This window comes from Archocentrus centrarchus, chromosome 3, assembly GCF_007364275.1.
Source record: "Archocentrus centrarchus isolate MPI-CPG fArcCen1 chromosome 3, fArcCen1, whole genome shotgun sequence".
Lineage (NCBI taxonomy): Eukaryota > Metazoa > Chordata > Actinopteri > Cichliformes > Cichlidae > Archocentrus > Archocentrus centrarchus.
Window position 1 is genome coordinate 21,735,042 of NC_044348.1, and position 18,837 is coordinate 21,753,878.

General features: G+C 40.5%; 1 protein-coding gene across 2 annotated transcripts; it reads right to left on the reverse strand.

Moving 5' to 3' along the window:
- Positions 1–1,328: 1,328 nt before the first annotated feature.
- eva1ab (eva-1 homolog A, regulator of programmed cell death b) lies at positions 1,329–14,995 on the reverse strand. 2 transcript variants are annotated; one of them, XM_030726385.1, is made up of 5 exons: positions 14,414–14,995; positions 7,361–7,422; positions 5,852–6,044; positions 5,103–5,459; positions 1,329–1,485 (listed from the first exon to the last, which is right to left on the reverse strand). In XM_030726385.1, the coding sequence occupies exons 3-5, from the start codon at positions 5,952–5,954 to the stop codon at positions 1,373–1,375; spliced, it is 573 nt and encodes a 190-aa protein (XP_030582245.1). In that variant the 5' UTR covers positions 5,955–6,044; positions 7,361–7,422; positions 14,414–14,995; the 3' UTR covers positions 1,329–1,372. The 2 variants fall into 2 exon arrangements, with proteins under 2 accessions (XP_030582245.1, XP_030582246.1); XM_030726386.1 differs by having other exon boundaries at positions 5,852–6,055.
- Between the last annotated feature and the right edge of the window lie 3,842 nt (positions 14,996–18,837).

Below are 18,837 nucleotides of genomic sequence, written 5' to 3' on the forward strand. Positions count from 1 at the left end.
AGAGGAAGTTTTAGAGCCATCCCTCCATATTTTTTATTTTTCCCTTCTGTTGCCTTTAATTGTACAGTTTCCTGTACTCACACTGGGATTATAGCAGGTTTACAAACAAATAAGAGTAGATGAGAAACATTGCAAAAACACTCCTAGTTGGCCCATAACTTCATACCAGTGTTTAAGACAGTGGTTCTCACACTGTGGGTATATCCCACTTGTTGGGCATTGAGTCACTACAGGTGAAGACCAAGCTGAAGAAATATGATCCGTGATGGGGGAAATAAATAAACAATTTAGAGTTTGCAATTGCTATCATTTAAAACTGTGTATGTGAAATTCTTTAAGCTTCTGAAGTGGGAGAATGCCTGAAAAAGTTTGAGAGCCACTGATTGAAAAATAACCTAAATGTTTTTCTTTTTTTGATTATGTGGCTGTAAAAATACTATACTAAACGATACTATAGAGGATAGTATTGACAATAATTAAAAATAAGTTAACTGTTTTAAAATCTTTCATTAGATTATGTTTAAATACTTAGCATAAAACTGATGTGACATATTCAGTAAAAATCACTGCCATTAGTAAATGTAATCTTATAAGCCAGTAGAAAATTGGCTGTTAGCAAAGCCAGTATAGATGTTCTTTATCAGCTTAAAAAGGGAAGATCCCCGGTTCAGTCCTGGGAGGAGACACAAATCCCTTTGGTTATGCATAAGGAAGGGCATCCAGCATAAAAAAAAAATCTGTTAAATCAAACATGTGGCGCTACCCACTGTGATGGCCTGACCCCTTGTGAATAAGGGAGCAGCTGAAAGTCGCCTTCTTAATCTTATCATTTGATTCCAAACTGTACACACATACAGCTGCAGCCTCTATGATGCACTTCTCAAAGCACCTGTTAATGATAGAAAAGTTAGAAAATACCAATGACTTTAAGACAAAAGTTGCATATTGCAGAATCTCTGAAATATCTGCTGCAGATGGCAGCAGTGTTGGTCATCTGTGCTCTGCACTGTAGGTCCCTTTGTGTCGCTACCAGCTGGATTTTCAGGGCATTCTTCTTCCAAAGATGTCATTGTCATCCCTTGTTGGAGGACTGAACCATCACAGCTCATATGTTTTCATTAATTTACACAGTAGAGGGACTGCTGCCGGCAGTTCTGTCAATGACAGTTTCACAAGATTTACTTTGATTCAGTACTGTCAGTGCATCAGTCCAGTGAGCTGATGGCTATTCATGTCATATAGTATTTATTCACCTATGAAGCTATTGGTTCACCTTTTGTCCATCAGTCTGTATATCTTTGTTTCCTCGTGTTTTTTGTTTTTTTTTTCCAGTCTGTATCTCAGTCTGCACATCTCTCTATTTATTGTCGTCTCAGTAATATCTGTTGAGGCTTTGAGTGACTGTACTGATGTCAGGCTGTCCGTTCATCCAGATCTCCCGGAGTATCCTTTCCCGCTCCTCTAGCCTTTGGGCCCGGTCCAGCTCTGATGACACACACACACACACACACACACACACACACACACACACACACACACACACACACACACACACACACACAGAATAAGTTTTATGTATACTGTCTATTCACATTACTGTCAAATATTTTTATAATTTATATTCTATTTATTACTCTACTTGAAGATAGGAGCATGTGTGTATCAGTATGTCTGACAGTCTTGCTCAGAGACATAACCAGAGAGTGTGGCACTGACACACTGAAATTTCAGTAATCCATCCATCCATCCATTCTCTTCCAATTATCCGGGGCCTGGTCACGAGGGCAGGAGCCTAAGCAGAGAAGCCCAGGCATCCCTCTCCCCAGCCACCTCCTCCAGCTCATCCAGAGGGACCCCAAGGTGTTCCCAGGCCAGCCGAGAGATATAATCTCTCCAGCGTGTCCTGGGTCTGCCACGGGGCCTCCTCCCGGTGGGACATGCCCTGAACACCTCACCCAAGAGGCATCCAGGAGGCATCCTAATCAGATGCCCGAGCCACCTCAACTGGCTCCTTTCAATGTGGAGGAGCAGCGGCTCTACTCTGAGCCCCTCCCGGTTGGCCGCACTCCTCACCTTATCTCTAAGGGAGAGGCCAGCCACCCTTCGAAAGAAACTAATTTCTGCCGCTTGTATTCGTGATCTTATTCTTTCGGTCACTACCCAAAGCTCGTGACCATAGGTGATGGTAGGAACGTAGATCGACCGGTAAATCGAGAGCTTCGCTTTTACACTAAGCTCCCTCCCTCTTCGGTGAGGCTATGGAAAAAGACTTTCGGACGGCATCGAAGCGATTCTGGCAAACCATCAGGCGACTCAGGAGGGGGAAGCAGTGCTCCACTCACACGGTTTATAGTGCTGGTGGGGTGCTGCTGACTTCAACTGAGGCTATAGTTGGACGGTGGAAGGAATACTTTGAGGACCTCCTGAATCCCACTGACACGCCTTCTGTAGTGGAAGCAGAGTCTGGGGACGAGGGAGATGACTTGAACATCACTGGGGGTGAGGTCACTGAGGTAGTTAAACAACTCCTTGGTGGCAGGGCCCCTGGGGTGGACGAGATTCGCCCTGAGTTCCTGAAGGCTCTGGATGTTGTAGGGCTGTCTTGGTTGACACGCCTCTGCAACATTGCGTGGAGATCTGGGGCAGTGGCATTGGATTGGCAGACCGGGGTGGTGGTCCCCATATTTAAGAAGGGAGACCGGAGGGTGTGCTCCAACTTTCGGGGAATCACACTCCTCAGCCTCCCCGGAAAGGTCTATGCCAGGGTGCTGGAAAGGAGGGTCCGTCTGTTAGTCGAACCTCGGATTCAGGAGGAACAATGCGGTTTTCGACCTGGTCGCGGAACGCTGGACCAGTTCTTTATCCTCTCAAGGATATTCGAGTGTGCGTGGGAGTTTGCCCAACCAGTCTACATGTGCTTTGTGGACTTGGAGAAGGCATTCGACCGTGTCCCTCGGGGTATCCTTTGGGAGGTCCTGCGGGAGTATGGGGTGTCTGGCCCGTTGTTGCGGGCCATTCAATCTCTGTACAACCGCAGTGAGAGCTTGGTCTGTATAGCCGGTAATAAGTCAGATTAGTTTCCTGTGGGTGTTGGACTCCGTCAGGGCTGCCCTTTGTCACCGATTCTGTTCATAATTTTTATGGACAGAATTTCTAGGCGGCGGAAGGCTTCTTCCTTGGAGGCCTCAGAGTCTCATCTCTGCTCTTTGCAGATGATGCGGTCCTGTTGGCTTCATCAGGGGGTGGCCTCCAGCTCGCAGTGGAACGGTTCGCAGCCAAGTGTGAAGTGGCCGGCATGAGAATCAGCACCTCTAAATCTGAGGCCATGGTCCTCAGGAACGAGTTCTTGCCCCAAGTGGGTATCTCTGGGTCTTGTTCATGAGTGGTGGGAGAAATTTCAGTAATTTTATTTTTATTAGTTCATTGCAATCGACACTGTGCAACATGGGTGAGTAGACTGTATATCAAAGATGGCCATAGCTTTCAGATCTAAAAAGGGAAGCCATTGTGGAAGTGCCTTAATCTTTCTTCATTCAAGCATGCTTACTAATCCAGCAGGGGGCGACTTCTGATTTTGAAAGAGAAGCCCATGCATATGGAAGTCTATGAGAAAATTACTCATTGGCAGCCTTTGGTAAACACTTTCCAGATGAGTTTACGGACTCAGTCGCGAATTTCAAGCCCTGTTGAGTACAGCATGATGTTAATTTTTTTAATTATTGTTTATTAGAGTGAAATAGATGATATGCTCTGGGGCTGGTTTACCTTATGATTGACACGTTGCTAGTGTATGAGCATGCAGCCTCTGTTTCTTAGTCAAATCTGGTAATAACACTCAGCTGCCACAGAGTTTGCAAACAAGTGGATGATGTCAGGTTGGTAACAGTACTACTGATCTGAAGCCATGATCAAACTTATTCAATGCAGCAAAGGCCAGTGGGCTCAAACTTGGGTTTAAAGACCCTGCCTTAGTGTCTACATCATGTGTTCACTCTGGCATGTGCGCTTCCCTCTTCTGCAGTGGTCAGTGTAATGATCTGTAGGGTTTGTTGTGGGATCTGGGTTTTGTTATAGCTTAGTTATTGTTGCTTACTTCCTGTTTTACTTTGGTAGTTAGTTGTCTTCTGTGCCTTACATTATTTTTACTTCCTGATTTTTACTAACCTGTGATTGTATTGATTGTGTGTGCCTGTGTCTCCTTTACTCCCAGCTGTGTGGAATACTCCAATTAGTCCTCAGTGTGTATAAATAGCCAACCTTTCCCTTTGTCCTTTTTTTTTTTTTTTTTTTTTGCATTTTTGGCCACAGCAGCTTTTTTTGACAGTGGAGAGAGACAGGAAATGTGGGAAAGATACAGGGGAAGACATGCGGGCAAATTGGCGACGGGCCAGGACGCGAACCCGTGCCGCCCGCACCGCAACGCGGCATGTGTATGTCGTCGCCGGCTTCACCACTAAGCCACCCAGGCGCCTCTAACTGACCAGTGATTGTATTGATTGCGTGTGCCTGTGTCACACACGCCTCTGGGCGCCTGGGTGAGAGTGTAAACTGTGGCAAAGGACAGCGCCTGGGTGTTTCCAAGTGTTATGTCTGCTGTGTCTTGATTTGTGTTGCTTTATTTGTGGATTTTGTTGTTGAACCTTTGACTATCCACCAATAAAAGTGTGGTTTTTGTTCACTGAATCTTCCTCCGCATGTCTGCAGTTGAGTCCTATGGCAGTTTGTTTCCAACAGTGAAAAAAAGCCATCTGTAGGTAAAAATTATCATTATCTAAAAATTTTGACTTTTACTTTGGTTTACTAACTGGAAGTGCTGAAAAAATAACTCATTTGACAAGAAAAACCAAAAAATTTTGAGCTTTAAAATAACATGAGTCTGCAAACTTTGACAGGTTGTGACAGTCTAAAATGCATGATTCGAGTAGTGTCAGAGTATCAGATAATCCAAATCACAGCAATGTTCTGATGTAATTTGGTGTGTGGGTTATCATATTAAGGACTTTATTTCTGAGAAAACAGCTTGCTGGATATGGAAATGATATCTTAGTGTGTGGATGGTGACATTGGTGTCCGTTATTTGTGTATGTGTCTGTCACAGATACCCTCGGCTGATGTGAACATGGTGGCGTGCAGCAGGGATCTCTCGAAGCGCCTTCGTCTCTGTGCTGATAGATCAGTTGTGTCATCCCAGTCCTCAGACTCGCTGTCCCCAGTGGGCCCAGTCTCTCCAGAGGGGACGACTGCAGTATTGTCTGGGTTACTGTCTGCGGGCTGATGATGGGGACAGCTATGATGGCGACGGTGTTGAAGTCTGTTCCTTGGGCGATGGGGTAGATTGTTAGTATTGCCATAGTGGCAGTCTGCTCGACAGTGTATCTGGAAGACGATGGCACACAATGTGACAAGAAGGCCAACACACACGCCGCCAAGAAACACCAACGCTGTTCTCTCAGGCTGCTCTATAAGAGAGGGAGGATAAATGAACAAATAAATTAGCTACTGCTCTGTGGTCCAAATTTTGTTTTTTCCAATTTGGAGACAGTCAGGGGTCTCAAACTCTTTTTCGTGGGCCGTATAGACCCTAATTTGATCTCTAGTGGAACAGAACAGTAAAACCACTGCATAAGTTTTATTCAGTGTAAAGATGCACAATGAGTCCATCTACTGTCATTACAAAGTAATGTTACTGTCGTAAATCAAAGAAAATTGAGGTGCGTCTGAACAAACCACATGACTTTTGGACCCCTTAAAAGGGGTTCTATAGGTAATAGCATTTCTTTAACTTAGCACATAATGTTTTCTCATCACATTTGTCCTACATAAAAGCTTGTTTCCATTAAACCTACTGTACCTGCAATGAAGGTGTAAGCAGCTAATATGTTGCTAAGCAATGCCATCTCCTGGGACACCACCTTCACCTCCATGTTTGGGCTTCCTGTTGTTGGAGCGCTCATGATTTCACAGTGAGTTGATATTTTTCTTGCTGAAGTCGGTTCCGCTCCTCATGTCTCCCAATGACCGCTGCTTTGCAATAATTTTTAAATCTGTAGACCCCCTCACCGAAAAACATAAAAATAGACAATTAATAGCATAACTCACTTAGGTTTAATTAGTTATTATAATTACTTGCAAAAGTACTAAAGCTAAACTACATTCTTGTAATAAAAAAAAGAGAGAGTCTTGTGAAAAACTAAGGACACCCTTACTGCTTCCATAGGAATTAAGAGGGTAAGTAGCAGCTAGGTGTTGCTAATCAAATGCACTTGTTTAATTGATTATCAGCAAGTGTGATCACCTCTATGAAAGCAGAGATTTTAGCAGTTTGCTGGTCTGGAGCATTTTGGTGTGTGTTAGCACTATGCCACACAATCTTCCCAGGAGCAGACATCTCAGCAAATTTACCCCAAGGTCAGACTGTGCAATGCTCAGCAAAACGACAAAAACCAAAGTGCTACATTTCAGACTCGAAAGTCCTCACTTATGTTAAAGTGGAGATGTTTCTCCACACATACAAGGCCTTGAATAATCAGGCCCAATCTTATCTCAAAGACCTCATAGTATCACCCCAATAGAGCACTTTGCTCTCAGACTGCTGGCTTATTTGTGGTTCCTAGGATATTTAAAAGTAGAACGGGAGGCAGAGTCTTCAGCTTTCATACCCCACTTCTGTGGAACCAGCTCCCAGTTTGGATGATGTTCAGTTTTGCATCTCGTCAGCATCATTCAGTCCACCTGTTCTCCCCAGCTGTTTTCACTCCCTCCTCATTACCTCCTGTATTTATTTCCCTGACTCTATGTTTATGTAGATCTGGCTTGCTGCCAGCCAGTTAGTATTTTGCATTCTCTCCAGTGAGCTTCAGCAAATAAAGCTGTTTATTCAAAATTCCACGTCCTGTCTCCTGAGTCCTGCGTTAGGGTTCGACCCTGCCTCCCACACAGTGTTTCATCACAATGCCTGCAAACCTAAATGCCTGCAAATCTAAATGCACTGAAGCAACATTCTAAAGAAGAGCGGGTTAAAATTTCCTCCACAATGATGTAAGAGACTGATAAAATCATACAGAAAATAATTACTTAAAGTTATTGCTGATAAAGGTGCTTCTACAAGTTATTGAATCATGGGTTGTACTAAGTTTTTCACAGGACTACAGAGAGTCCTGTCAAATCATTTCACATGATCGTAACTTAATAAGACCCCTCAAAAATGTAGCAATAACTTCTTATATCTATTTATTTTTTTATGAAATCCTGCCTCATATGAACCTTTTCCATGTTTTATGAAAACAAGTCAAAGTGATTAAACTGTCATTTGACAAATTATAGTTAATCATAGAGTACTTTGAAAACACTGGTGCCTTACCCATCAATCTATACTTCTCTCACATTTTTCTCTGTCATTATCAACATGCCTGAGCTGTTTTCCTGCAGGGTTTGAAAGAAAAAAACAACAGTTAGGCAGTCATACCTCAGATAATATTTTGTTATTGGCACAAACACACATAGCACACAGAAACATAAACACACACATGATTTAGTGCAGAGCTCATAAACTCAAGAGGGTGTCTGGAAGCAAAGGGAGGCCAGCATGGAGAGGGATACCAAGGTCTCAAAACCAGCTGTAAAGTTGTTGTTTTTTTGTTTTTTTCTACACAAAACAGTAGCTGGATCATATAAGCCAGACTCAAACAATGACACACAAGAGAAGCAAAGGTCAGGAAGTGTGTAGATCAAGTGTTTGAGTTGTTACTTTTTCAACCACTGGGTGGCAACAAACAGCTGCCAGTGTTGCTGAAATCTTACACATGCAGTCCTTCACATTAAGACTTTGCTGACCTCCCAGCAGGCACTAACACACATACTGCTGTCGTAGACTAGCTGATAACTGACAAAGCAACTTTAGTGCTGAAAGGTTTCAGGCTCTTGTTTCAAATGTGCTAAAGCTCAGAAAATGCAGATGTCGTGTATAAGAAGAAAACAAGAAAAAATTAAGAGGTAGTAGTAATGTCTCAGCACTTAAACGCCTTATCTGGACTGCAGCTCGGCATCAGGCCAGGCAGGATGTGAATTATATGTTCCTTTATAGATTTTTTGGGGGGAGCTTTGAGCATCAGCTGTAGAGTGGTCCACTTTCTCTTGAACTACACCCTCTATCCAAAATGTTTCTGGCTACCTAATATTACAGCTCAGCCAAAGGGGACACTATTAATGTTTACCTCCTGTCATGCTGTCATGAGCATGAATCTCTTTGCACAGACAGATGCACAGTAAGATGCAGAGAAAATGGTTTCTACATGAAGCGGCTCACAACATTTGTTTTTGAGTAACTAGTTTCTGTAAAGAGACATTTTTTTGAGATCTTTTCAAATGTATTTTTTGTTGCTTTGAGCAGCAATTTAATTGGATAAATGGAACTGCAGACCCGAGCAAAAAATTTGTGGTGCACATTTGTGGTGAATTGTCCCTTTAAAATGTCTACATTTATTCTGCTGTATATTAATCAGCTCTGTCAGTTAGCTGAAAATATGAGAGTGGTTTAACATGCACACATTTGGCACTGACCTGGAAATGTGCTTGTTTCAGAGACACAGGCCATCAAGCAGGCTTCAGACAATTTCATAAATTATCCACACTAACAAGAAGATCTGTAATTTTTTTTTTTTATCTAGGCCACAGAATAGAGTGTATTATATACAGTCTGTAGTCTGGGCATTAAAATCTAAACTTACTGTAATTTGGAGCATTTTCTTATGTTCCAGCATTCATGAGTTTGAATATTTCAAACTGATGTTAGTTTGAGGAGTGTGGCATTATGGTCAGTGTTATATACTGCAAATGATGATTATTACATTGTAATGAATAGTTAAATCTGAGAGGGTGACAGATCATTAAGAAGTTACAAAACAAAATAAATTATATTTCCCTTAATTTCTCTTTTTTGTTCATTTAAATACAGCAATACCGCTTAACCGAGCCACAGGGAGCCACAAGCTAAGATTTTCTGTGGAGTGATCAAGAGGAGCAAGATTAGAAATGAGTATATCAGAGGGACAGCTCAGGTTTACCAGGCTGGAGAGAAAGTCAAGCCGAGATGGGCTGATCATGTGCAGAGACAGGATTATGGATATAATGCACAAAGGATGTTGAAGATAGAGCTGTCCGGCAGGAAGAAAAGAGGAAGATCTCACAGAATAATGAATAAGAATTAATGGATGCAGTGAAGGAGGATATGTAGAGGGTTGGTGTGACAGAGGAGGAGGCTTGGGACAGGATGAGATGGAGGCTCGTGATCCACTGTGGTGACCTCTTGGTGCCATTTGGACAAAATCAGAATAACCTTTCAGAAAATTATAATTAAAATCTGAAATGGTCTGGGCTTTGTTTTCAGGCTTTACCAAATATCGCCTCTTACGAAAGACTCACAGGTCTTTTCTAACCAAATCAGCTGAGTGATACAAACTGTCGGTGCGGGAAATAAGATGCAGTGGATAAGTGGGTTAAACAGAAGACCTTCAGAGCACTCCTTAGATCTAGTGTGAAGCCAAACGTCAGCACTGACATGTTTTTAGCACATATGGAGGACGTGGATTGCTTAAAGCAGAGAAGGATGATTGCAGGAGTGGGCTGTCTATTCTGGTGGTGTTTTTTCCCCTTTTTTATATTTCTGCAAACTGCAGTTTTAAGGCTTCATATGATTCTTATGATGTGTACGATGCGGTTTGACTGACTTTACTTATGCTGCTCCAAAAAGAAACCTGTCTTCATCAGCTAGTCCATCTCATAAAAGCTCGCTCTTCCTAAAGATAATGCCTATAGTGTAAGATAACTGAATTAATGCATTAACACATGCAGATCTGCAAACATTTACAGTCTTCTTAGAGATAAATGACAATATGTGTGCTAAGTCACTTTTAGTTTAATTAAGCAAAATTTGCAGAGATGACAGATCAAATGTGAGTGCCGCTTAAAGCATGATTCTAATTACACAGAAAATTTGCAACGCGCCTCACAAAGACTCTCTTTTTTAACATCTTTGGCTGAATCTCTTTAAATAAAATCCCACTGTAAATATGAGCAGCAGGCCTGCTATGTGAGGACACAGACATTATTTAGAACTCGTTGTAGAACTTTTTCAATTTAATAAATGTTTTTACATTTAAAGTGTGTAGCACTATAAAGATGTTGTGCTGTCATGCTGCAGAGCTGTAAAGCCATGGCATGGAAGTTTAAACTTGAACAGATGAAAAATGGATGAAGCTCTCAGTAAAGATCACACTGGCCTAATTTCTGAGCATGTTTTCAGCAGTAAAAACGCTGAAGTGCAGCACTCTTGACCTGTTAGGAAAAACCAAGAAGACGCTGGAGAGCAAATCTGCAGTTTTATCTGTCACATTTCTAGAAATATGTGCCCAGCAAGATGCATTTTTGTCCCATCCTCACTAATTCATCAGCATAAAAACACACACGCTTCTAATTATGTTCGAAAACAAACTAAATCAAAAAGTAATGCATCATCACGGCAAGTGCAAAAGCGAAAAAAAAGAAAGACAGCAAATTGCATTTCATCACAGTGTAACATAACACGACCAAACACAACACAACCTCGAAGCCCTTCTAAATTCACTGACTGTCAGGCTCATTTTGTGATGTTGTGTGTAAATGCTGCAGGACATGGCTGCCCTTCTCTCGCCCACTCTTCTGCTTACTCTTTCTTTCTGTCTTTGGATCTGACAATATGGGTTACTGGATGTTACAACAAAAAATGTCATCATGCCACCATCAATAATTCATACTTAAGGATATTAATCACACATTAAAAAAAAAAAAAAACTATACTACTATCTATACTACATCTATACTACCTTTACAAACAAACAGAGAACTAATGAAACAGTAATCGGTATCAGAGCAGGTAAGTGGTAAGTTAAAATTCATGCAATAAATTACTATCAGCCAGCTGATCACCATAGTTATGTAATGACATTAGTGTGAAACGATTGGCCTGCTGCCAGCTCATTACAGTCAGTCACACTGTTCAGCAGTCTAGAAAAAAGGAGCTGTTTACACTGATGACTAAACCACATGTGAAAGGCTTTTTCTCAGTGTGTATGTCACAGTCGAACTGCAAAAGAAAGATGTGCAAATACCTTTATTTTCTTTCTTCCTGATTGTCTGCCCAATAAATATGAAACTACATCCTGTAGTCCATGATCTTAGTATATAGGCAACCTGAACTGCTCTTGTTTTCCTGTGAATGTGAAGTCATATGAGTCCTTTGGCAGTCCTTAGAGCACTGTTTACAGATGTAGGCACTGGCTGGTCTTTCACTCAGGCATTGTGCACTTGTGGATCCCCTCTTTTGTCCTCTCATCCCACTGAAGCAGCTGTTGTTCTTTGAAGCTCTGCTGACCCTTCGAGATTTCAAGCTTCCAGGTGTGGCTCTCTTATGTTGAGGCATCCCAGTAAATGCATCAGTGCAGGTGGCTTTCAGGTCATGTTTACATACAATATATCTTTGTGGTGTAGGTGTGGCCACCTTGGTAGCTGTTTCCCAGAAGCTTCATAGAGGAGGTATTTGGGGATTCTGCCATCCTCTGTATGGTGCAGAGAGGACCAGAGAGGAGGAGATGGGATCTTTGCTCTGTTTGGAATATTTTCTTACCAAGAGGTGCAAAATATTGAGCGAAAGCACCACATGTGCAAGCCACACAAAATCTTTTCCTGATGAGCCTTTAGTGATCATGTTTCACAGGTGTACAGGAGTGTGCTCACCAAACAAGTCTGGGAGTTTAAAATTTGCCAGCACTTTTTTTGTTTACCTTGCAAGAGTGGTAGATGGATTTTCAACCAAAAAAAAAAATTCTATGAACAAAAAACGTGTACTTGAAGTGTTTTTCACATTTGTGGAATTTTATGCTGATATGTTGGAGACTGTCAACATTTTTGACCAGAATAATTTTCTTTTTTGATGCTGATGGTTAGGACAAAATACCTGCATGCCCCTACTAACTCGGAGCATATAGTGCATGAATAGGAAAACAAACAATCCATCAGTTGTTGGAGGCAGTGCTTGATAATCATGTGTGGAAACAGTAGTGTCATCAGCAAAGAGGGAGTTTCTTGACTGTTTAGCCTATCAACCTTAGCAGGTTAAACAGCTTCCTGTGGGATTCAGGACATGGATGACTGCAATAGAGTGGCGAAGTGACCAGCAAAGAAAATTCTACATTTTGAAATTTTAAAGGAAATTTTAAAATAAAGGTGTGGCGTGTAAACAGTCTTGCATACTCTGATGTGGATATCAAATGCTTCAGTCATAGATCTGTCACAGAACATAGTCTTCTTTTCTGGCTTTTCTCAGGGATCATGCAAAGATTGTCTCTGCTCTCTAGGTTGAAGACTGTGAAACTGATGAAGGTCAGGAAGACTTCTGTCCCTGGCCTTCTGGGTTTCTGGCATTTCTTCTGCGATTGTCAACCATGGCTTGTTCAGGTTTGAATCCATATTATCCATATTATATGACAGATCTGGAGCATCTTCAGTACCAGGTGAGCAAATATTTACTCATCATACTGAGTTATAATATGCCATGATAGTTATTGCAGTCGCCTCTATCATTCTTGTTCTTGCAGACTGTTGTGATGTTGGCATCGTTTATGTCCTGGATACAGCTCTCTTTCTCCAGACAGAGGAGTTAGTGCAAGTGGCCAAGGAATGGGCACACTATAGGACCTCTTCTATGATGCTGTTCACGGTGTACATTATGCATTTCTGAACTCTTCTCTGTTTTGACTGGTTTAAACTTTATTGCCACACCAATAGTTATTTGATGCCTTGGTAGAAATCTCATTGTCCATGCCTGCTGCCACTTTATTGTGCTAACCCGAAATTTGAGACGCATATTGGTAACTGGATCCTGAGCTCATGAACTAAAGCACATTGAGCTTTGCTTGTAGGAGTTTCCACAAATACTTAAAGTTTAGTTCTCATATTGGCTGCATGGATTTGTTTCAAATTGGGTCGGTGTAATCTATGATCATGGCTCAGCAGACATGTAAAATTAGGCAATGATTGATTGATTGATTGAGTTTGTATAATTTATTATAACAAATCAAAATTTTTAGAGAGATCCCCAGTTCAATTCCAGCGGGAGATTTTGGCAGAAAAACTCTGCCAAATCAGTACATGCAGAGCTACCCACTGAGGCGACCCCTTGTGAATAAGAGAACAGCTGAAAGTAGCTTTATTACTAATTTCAAAATCCTAAAAAAAAAAAAAAATTAAGAAATCAAAACCTCATCACTCTATTTTTCAAAATATGCAAAATCTTCATTGAAATACTTTAAAATTCTCATAGCTATAATTTGGATTGTTTCATATATTAAAATGGTTCTCTGTTACTTCAGTTGATGGCTCTGTCCTGGCATATAATATTTTACTATTATTGGTACTTTATGCCAACCATTTTTTAGTTTCCCAAATGTCTGAACAATTTCTCCCAAAATGTTGGATAACAGACAGAAAAACCTGCAGAATAGTGTGTGTTTTACTCCGGAGTTTTTTGGTAATTCACAGCTTTGCTGTGCGACGATGCCTCAGTTTGTGAGAAGAGGTGTGACAATCGATGGTTACCCATGGCTTGGTCATTAACTCTGTGGGGATGCAAAGTTTCAGTGATCGCATCTCAGTGCAACCAAGTGTTACTTGCACAACTGCAAATCCATACACGTGGTATGTTTTCCAGGCCTTATTTAGGCCATAAAGGCTGATAGTTTAAATGTTTTCAGTCTGATCATTGCAGTGAAAGCGATAAAAATATATATAAAGCTCCTTATCTATTCCTCTTTTTTAGTTTTCCTAAATGAGCAAAGTCTGGATCCTACACTTGAGCAGGAAGTTGTTGTTTTCATACACGCTGATTCTCCCCTGTCTTTTTTGTGTCTGTGTGTCTGGCCAAATTCTTATGTGGCACAATAGCTCTTTGTTTTCCTCAGTGTGGTTAAGAAAACTGTATCGTCCACCACCACGCACACAAATGATACAACAGCTCTTCCTGCACTGGCTCTATCCTCCACATCACACTCATCACACTTTAAGCATATTTCTTCCTCCAGTGTGCGTAACTGTTGATGCTAATCTAATGTGACACTGGTCTTTCGCTCTCCTGCTGCACCCAAGAGAGTGTGTAGACAGATTTTGAAAAGAAAAAAAAAGGAAATAAAACAGAAAATTCAAGAAAGGAAACAATTAATTAGAAGCACAAAGAATAATAATAGGATGAAAAAGTAATCCAGCAGGGAGAAAGACAGGATTGAGACTTCCTACAACATCATAATGATTATCAACAGATACAAAAAACAACAGCAGCATCATTGTGAGCAGTTGACAGCACATATAAATAAACGATTGTACTTACATGCTAATAATGTGAAGATCCCATCTGCTCTCCTCTCTTTACTCTGGTCTTCTCTTTTCTCCTCCTCTTGGTACTCCTCTACTCTGCGCTTGACTCTCTCCTCCCCTTTTTGCTCCTCTCCTATTACCTCTTAGCTTTTCCCTGAAAGAGTACCAAAAGAAGACTAACAGCACAATTATATGTATAAATCTCCTCTGCCCTCCCACAGTTGTCAGACAGACCCACAAGACTCCATCTCCTCTTCCCTTTCTTATGTAGATACAAATTAAAAATGTCACTCATTCTCCTTTCATGCCCTCAGTTCTTCTTTCTTTAATGCAGAAGCAGCAGGAGGAGAAGGTACACTGCTCCGACTGTGTTCCAGAGTGCAGTTTTTCATTATTCCGTTTTAGTTTCCTTTTTAGAGAGAGACATAGGTCGGCTCCTCTGGGCAGAAATGTGACATGAGAGACCCCGACAGGTCGGCCGAATCTCTCTCCTCTCTCTCCCCTTCCCAAATGTCTGCGTGCCCTCCTCTCTGACTCTGCTGCTTTTTCTCTTTCTTTCAACAAAACACACACAGCAGGACACATGTGTAGTTGTAAATGAAGACTCACTGCCTCTCCTCGTTTGTTCTCTGTCTGTTTTTCATGCAGAGCATTCAGCGGGAGGGAGGAGAGAGAGACACTGAGGAGAGGAGAAAATTAGGGACAGTGTGGCAGGAAGGCAAGCGGAATACAATATTTTGTGTGTAATGTAAAAAAAAAAACATTTGGTAAAAAAAAAACATTTGGTAAAAAAAAAATATTTGCCATTATTTAGACTTACCACATGAAATTTCAGATAATCACATCACATCACGCCTGTAGCCTGTGAATAGAAATGTAAGAATAATTATAGTAATATATAAACACACATTCACACATCAGTGAAACAGACATGAGATGAAAATTCAAAAGTGAGCCACTCAGCTTTTTGTATGGGCAGAGATGACAGTGAATGGCAGTGACAGATAGTGTTGTGATGGGAATGGGGATTCAGTCACCTGCGACCTGCATGGCCACACTTTGGATATTATTATTATTTATGCTGTGGTTGCTGTTTGCGCTTAGATCGTGTGAATCTTATGGTAATCCTCATGATTGATATTTTAGCCCCAAATCAACACTTTTCTAAAAGAAAACAAAACTTTATGTCAGATTAACGTTTATCAAAATTTCATTAGCTCCCTGTCAACTTGGCAGGTTATTTTTGTGCTGGTGTTATGCAACGAGACAAGCCTGAAAGACCCTTGATGTCTGTGGTTGGGAGGGTGACAAGAGTTAAACAAGGTAACAGTGCTCAACAGGTAAGTGGGGAAAAAAAAAAACATGCAGTGGTATCCTTGGTAAAACTTTGCTCTTACTTAGGATATTCGGAACATGCTGGATTTTCACTTTTTCAGAAAGATGTAAGACTTCCTAAGCAGCAGCAAAACAGATTCTAAACAATAAATGTCAAATAAAAGTCAAAGGCTGTGAACTTGTTCAGACAGCCAGCTGTATTAAGCTGCTGTACACTCATATGACACTCATCTCACTGCAACACTTGTCCTACACACCTTTTAAATCACTGCGGTGTGTTTAAGCTGTCAGTAGTTTGCTCATTCTTTTGTTGCATGTCTGTGCACACATGGCTTCAAGGCTTTCATTCAGACAGGTTCTCCAAGACGTGGTTAACATTGTTGAACCATGCACTTTAACTCAAACCAAACCAAAACTTGCTGTAAACCTAACCAAGTCAAGAAAGAGAAAAAGTGAAAAATAATAGAAAAGAAAAGGATTCTACCAATGTCTTAGAAAGGTCAGAAGATTATGTTCGTTGATAAATAACAGGCAGTTTATGTTTAACGTTGTTTTGCTTGAATCAAAAGTGTCATTTAAAGTCATGCTTGTGGTTTCCCCGTCTAATACTGACCATAAAATGTATATAAAAGATGGGCTAGTGCAGATACACCTTAAACTTGCATTCCTCCCAGCAGGGAACGAATCAAAGGAGTTTACTGAGCCTCAATCCCTAGTTTAATGTTTTATTGAGTGCAACATGATCTCCATTTTGTAAATTATGGTCCCAGCAGGAATCCAAAAAGAGAATAAATGTAAATATTTTTTAGGACGGGCCTAATACATATATATATACATATATATATATATATATATATATATATATATATATATATATATATATATATATATATATATATATATATATATATATATATATATATATATATATATATATATATATATATATATATATATATATATATATATATATATATATATATATATATATATATATTTGCACATGGGCAACACTGGGACCTGAGGACAGAATTTTGTTCCACTACATGCAAATGTGATAAAGAATCCTTGAGTCCTTGTTTTCTGTTTTATTTCTGTTCTATTTTTAATATTATTTAGTAGCAGTAGTCTCAGGTGTTATTCTCATGCAATGTTAGATGCATGTTTTGATTAGTTTTGGGACACTGCAAACAGCCATAAAATGGTTTGCTTTGTTTCAAATTGTCTGTGTTTGTGTTCTCCTCTACATGCTCCATTCCATGACACGTACAGGCGTGCAGTGTTCCTCAGTTTCTGTCGGGTGAGCTGTGCCCTTGTGACGCCTTAGTTGTATCCAGCTATGGTGGATACAACAAAAATACTTGAGACAAAACACTGGATGATGTCAGAGTTGGTGATGCTGTTGGCATGCTAATATTTGCTTAACAGCAATAAATACAAGCTCAGATGATGAGAATATCAGACGTTTTCCTCTTTTTTGGAGGCCTGAGCCTCAATATTGACCAAATTAAAATAAAAACTGATGACGAAAGGTTAACAGGGATGAGTAAATTATGCTATTGACACTGAGGGGGGCATGAAAACCTGTAATAGTGCTGTAACATGCAACCCAGAATTCAAAATGTCATTGTCACAGTGACACTAACTGAAAAGTCAGAGGATCACCGTGTTCATTAGAATTCTTCATCTGGGACGCACAAATTTTTGATGTTTCATGGCATTTCGGTCTGAAGCAAAGATATGGACCGATATGACTACAACTGTGCTAACATGGGTAACATGGCTACAAACAACTGACCAACTAGAATTCGTTTTATTTGGTCTGTTTGTCCCTTCATGTTTGTTTTACTTCATCAGGGGCTGCATGAATAAATGCACAAAAATGCATGCCTACAGCTTTTTCCACACATCAGCGGGTATTCAGAAAGAAAGAGTATGCAATGAGAGTGAGTGTGTGTACCTCAGGCAAACTACAGACCATGCATTTTTTTTAAAGGTAAAACACAGCATCTAGTTTCATAGAGCTTGGCCTGCTTATCTTTGTAGCCTATTCTATGTTTGTTTTTGGATCTACACACACATACACCAGTATTAATAGGTACAATTTACACCTTGTAAACTTATTTTCCAATGCTATAAACATATGTTTCAGCATATGATGTTTTTTTGCCTCTTAGTCCAGCCATCAATATCACACTTTAAAGGATTTTCTTCATCCATTCATGGCTACAGATTGGAGGAGAATGTCTCATTTATTGAGATTCACAAAAGCAGACCAAAAAAAATCTGACCCCAGTTGCTCAGGTCAGGTATTATGCCATTATTAGGGCAGCGATGAAGTGCCTCTATTCTTTGTCTTTCCTTAGCCAGCTTTTCCATGGATGCCCATGTATGACCCAGCCCTCCTCCATGTCTGCTTTGGTCTTCCTCTTCTTTATTTTGCTCTGTTGTGGTGAAACTGTGGACTCCTTGTCCTTTCTACAACCACACTTGAACAAGTCATTAAATCAACATCTTCATATTTCTATAATTCTTTAATGAGTTGTTTATACAACACTTAATATCACCCAAAACGTTGTGATCCTGGACGTGTTTTGGTCTGCACGATCTGAAGTCTCAGCACATTTAAATTCCCCTCTCTTACACAATTACTGGAGCGAAAACAATAAAGTAATACCTAGTTGTGAAGCCACACGTCTTTCTTTCCAACCTTTTTGCACTGTATGAATGTTACTATATAACAGAATTAAGGCAACATTAATAAGACATAGTCCCAGCAGATATTGATAAAGCCAGCCTTCTCCCATATGTTTTTGTGATCATAAAATAAAGTCTAAACATTGTTCTTTAGACAGAATACACAACACACAAACCACTTTCCATCCATAATGCATTTGTTTCTGCACTTCCTGCTCAGGGTGCTGAAATATTAACTCTCTTAACTGTGTGCAGTGTTTGCTGTGAGGAATTATTGTCAGTCCTCTCTGTAACTTGTGAGTTTCACATGCTGAGGGGGGGAACACTGGGTCTGCACCGCACTAGGGTTTTTGCTCCACAGTTATTTCACTTCATTATTTAAGAAGCTTAAGGGGTGAATTTTCA

Bases quoted from the DNA above. Each gene is read 5' to 3' on its own strand.
- eva1ab (XM_030726385.1), bottom strand. From the start codon at position 5,954: ATGAGCGCTCCAACAACAGGAAGCCCAAACATGGAGGTGAAGGTGGTG. The intron at 5,460-5,851 runs GTACAGTAGGTT...CCTCTCTTATAG, and splicing joins TGCTTACACCTTCATTGCAG to AGCAGCCTGAGAGAACAGCG. The intron at 1,486-5,102 runs GTATCTGTGACA...GTGTGTCATCAG, and splicing joins CATGTTCACATCAGCCGAGG to AGCTGGACCGGGCCCAAAGG.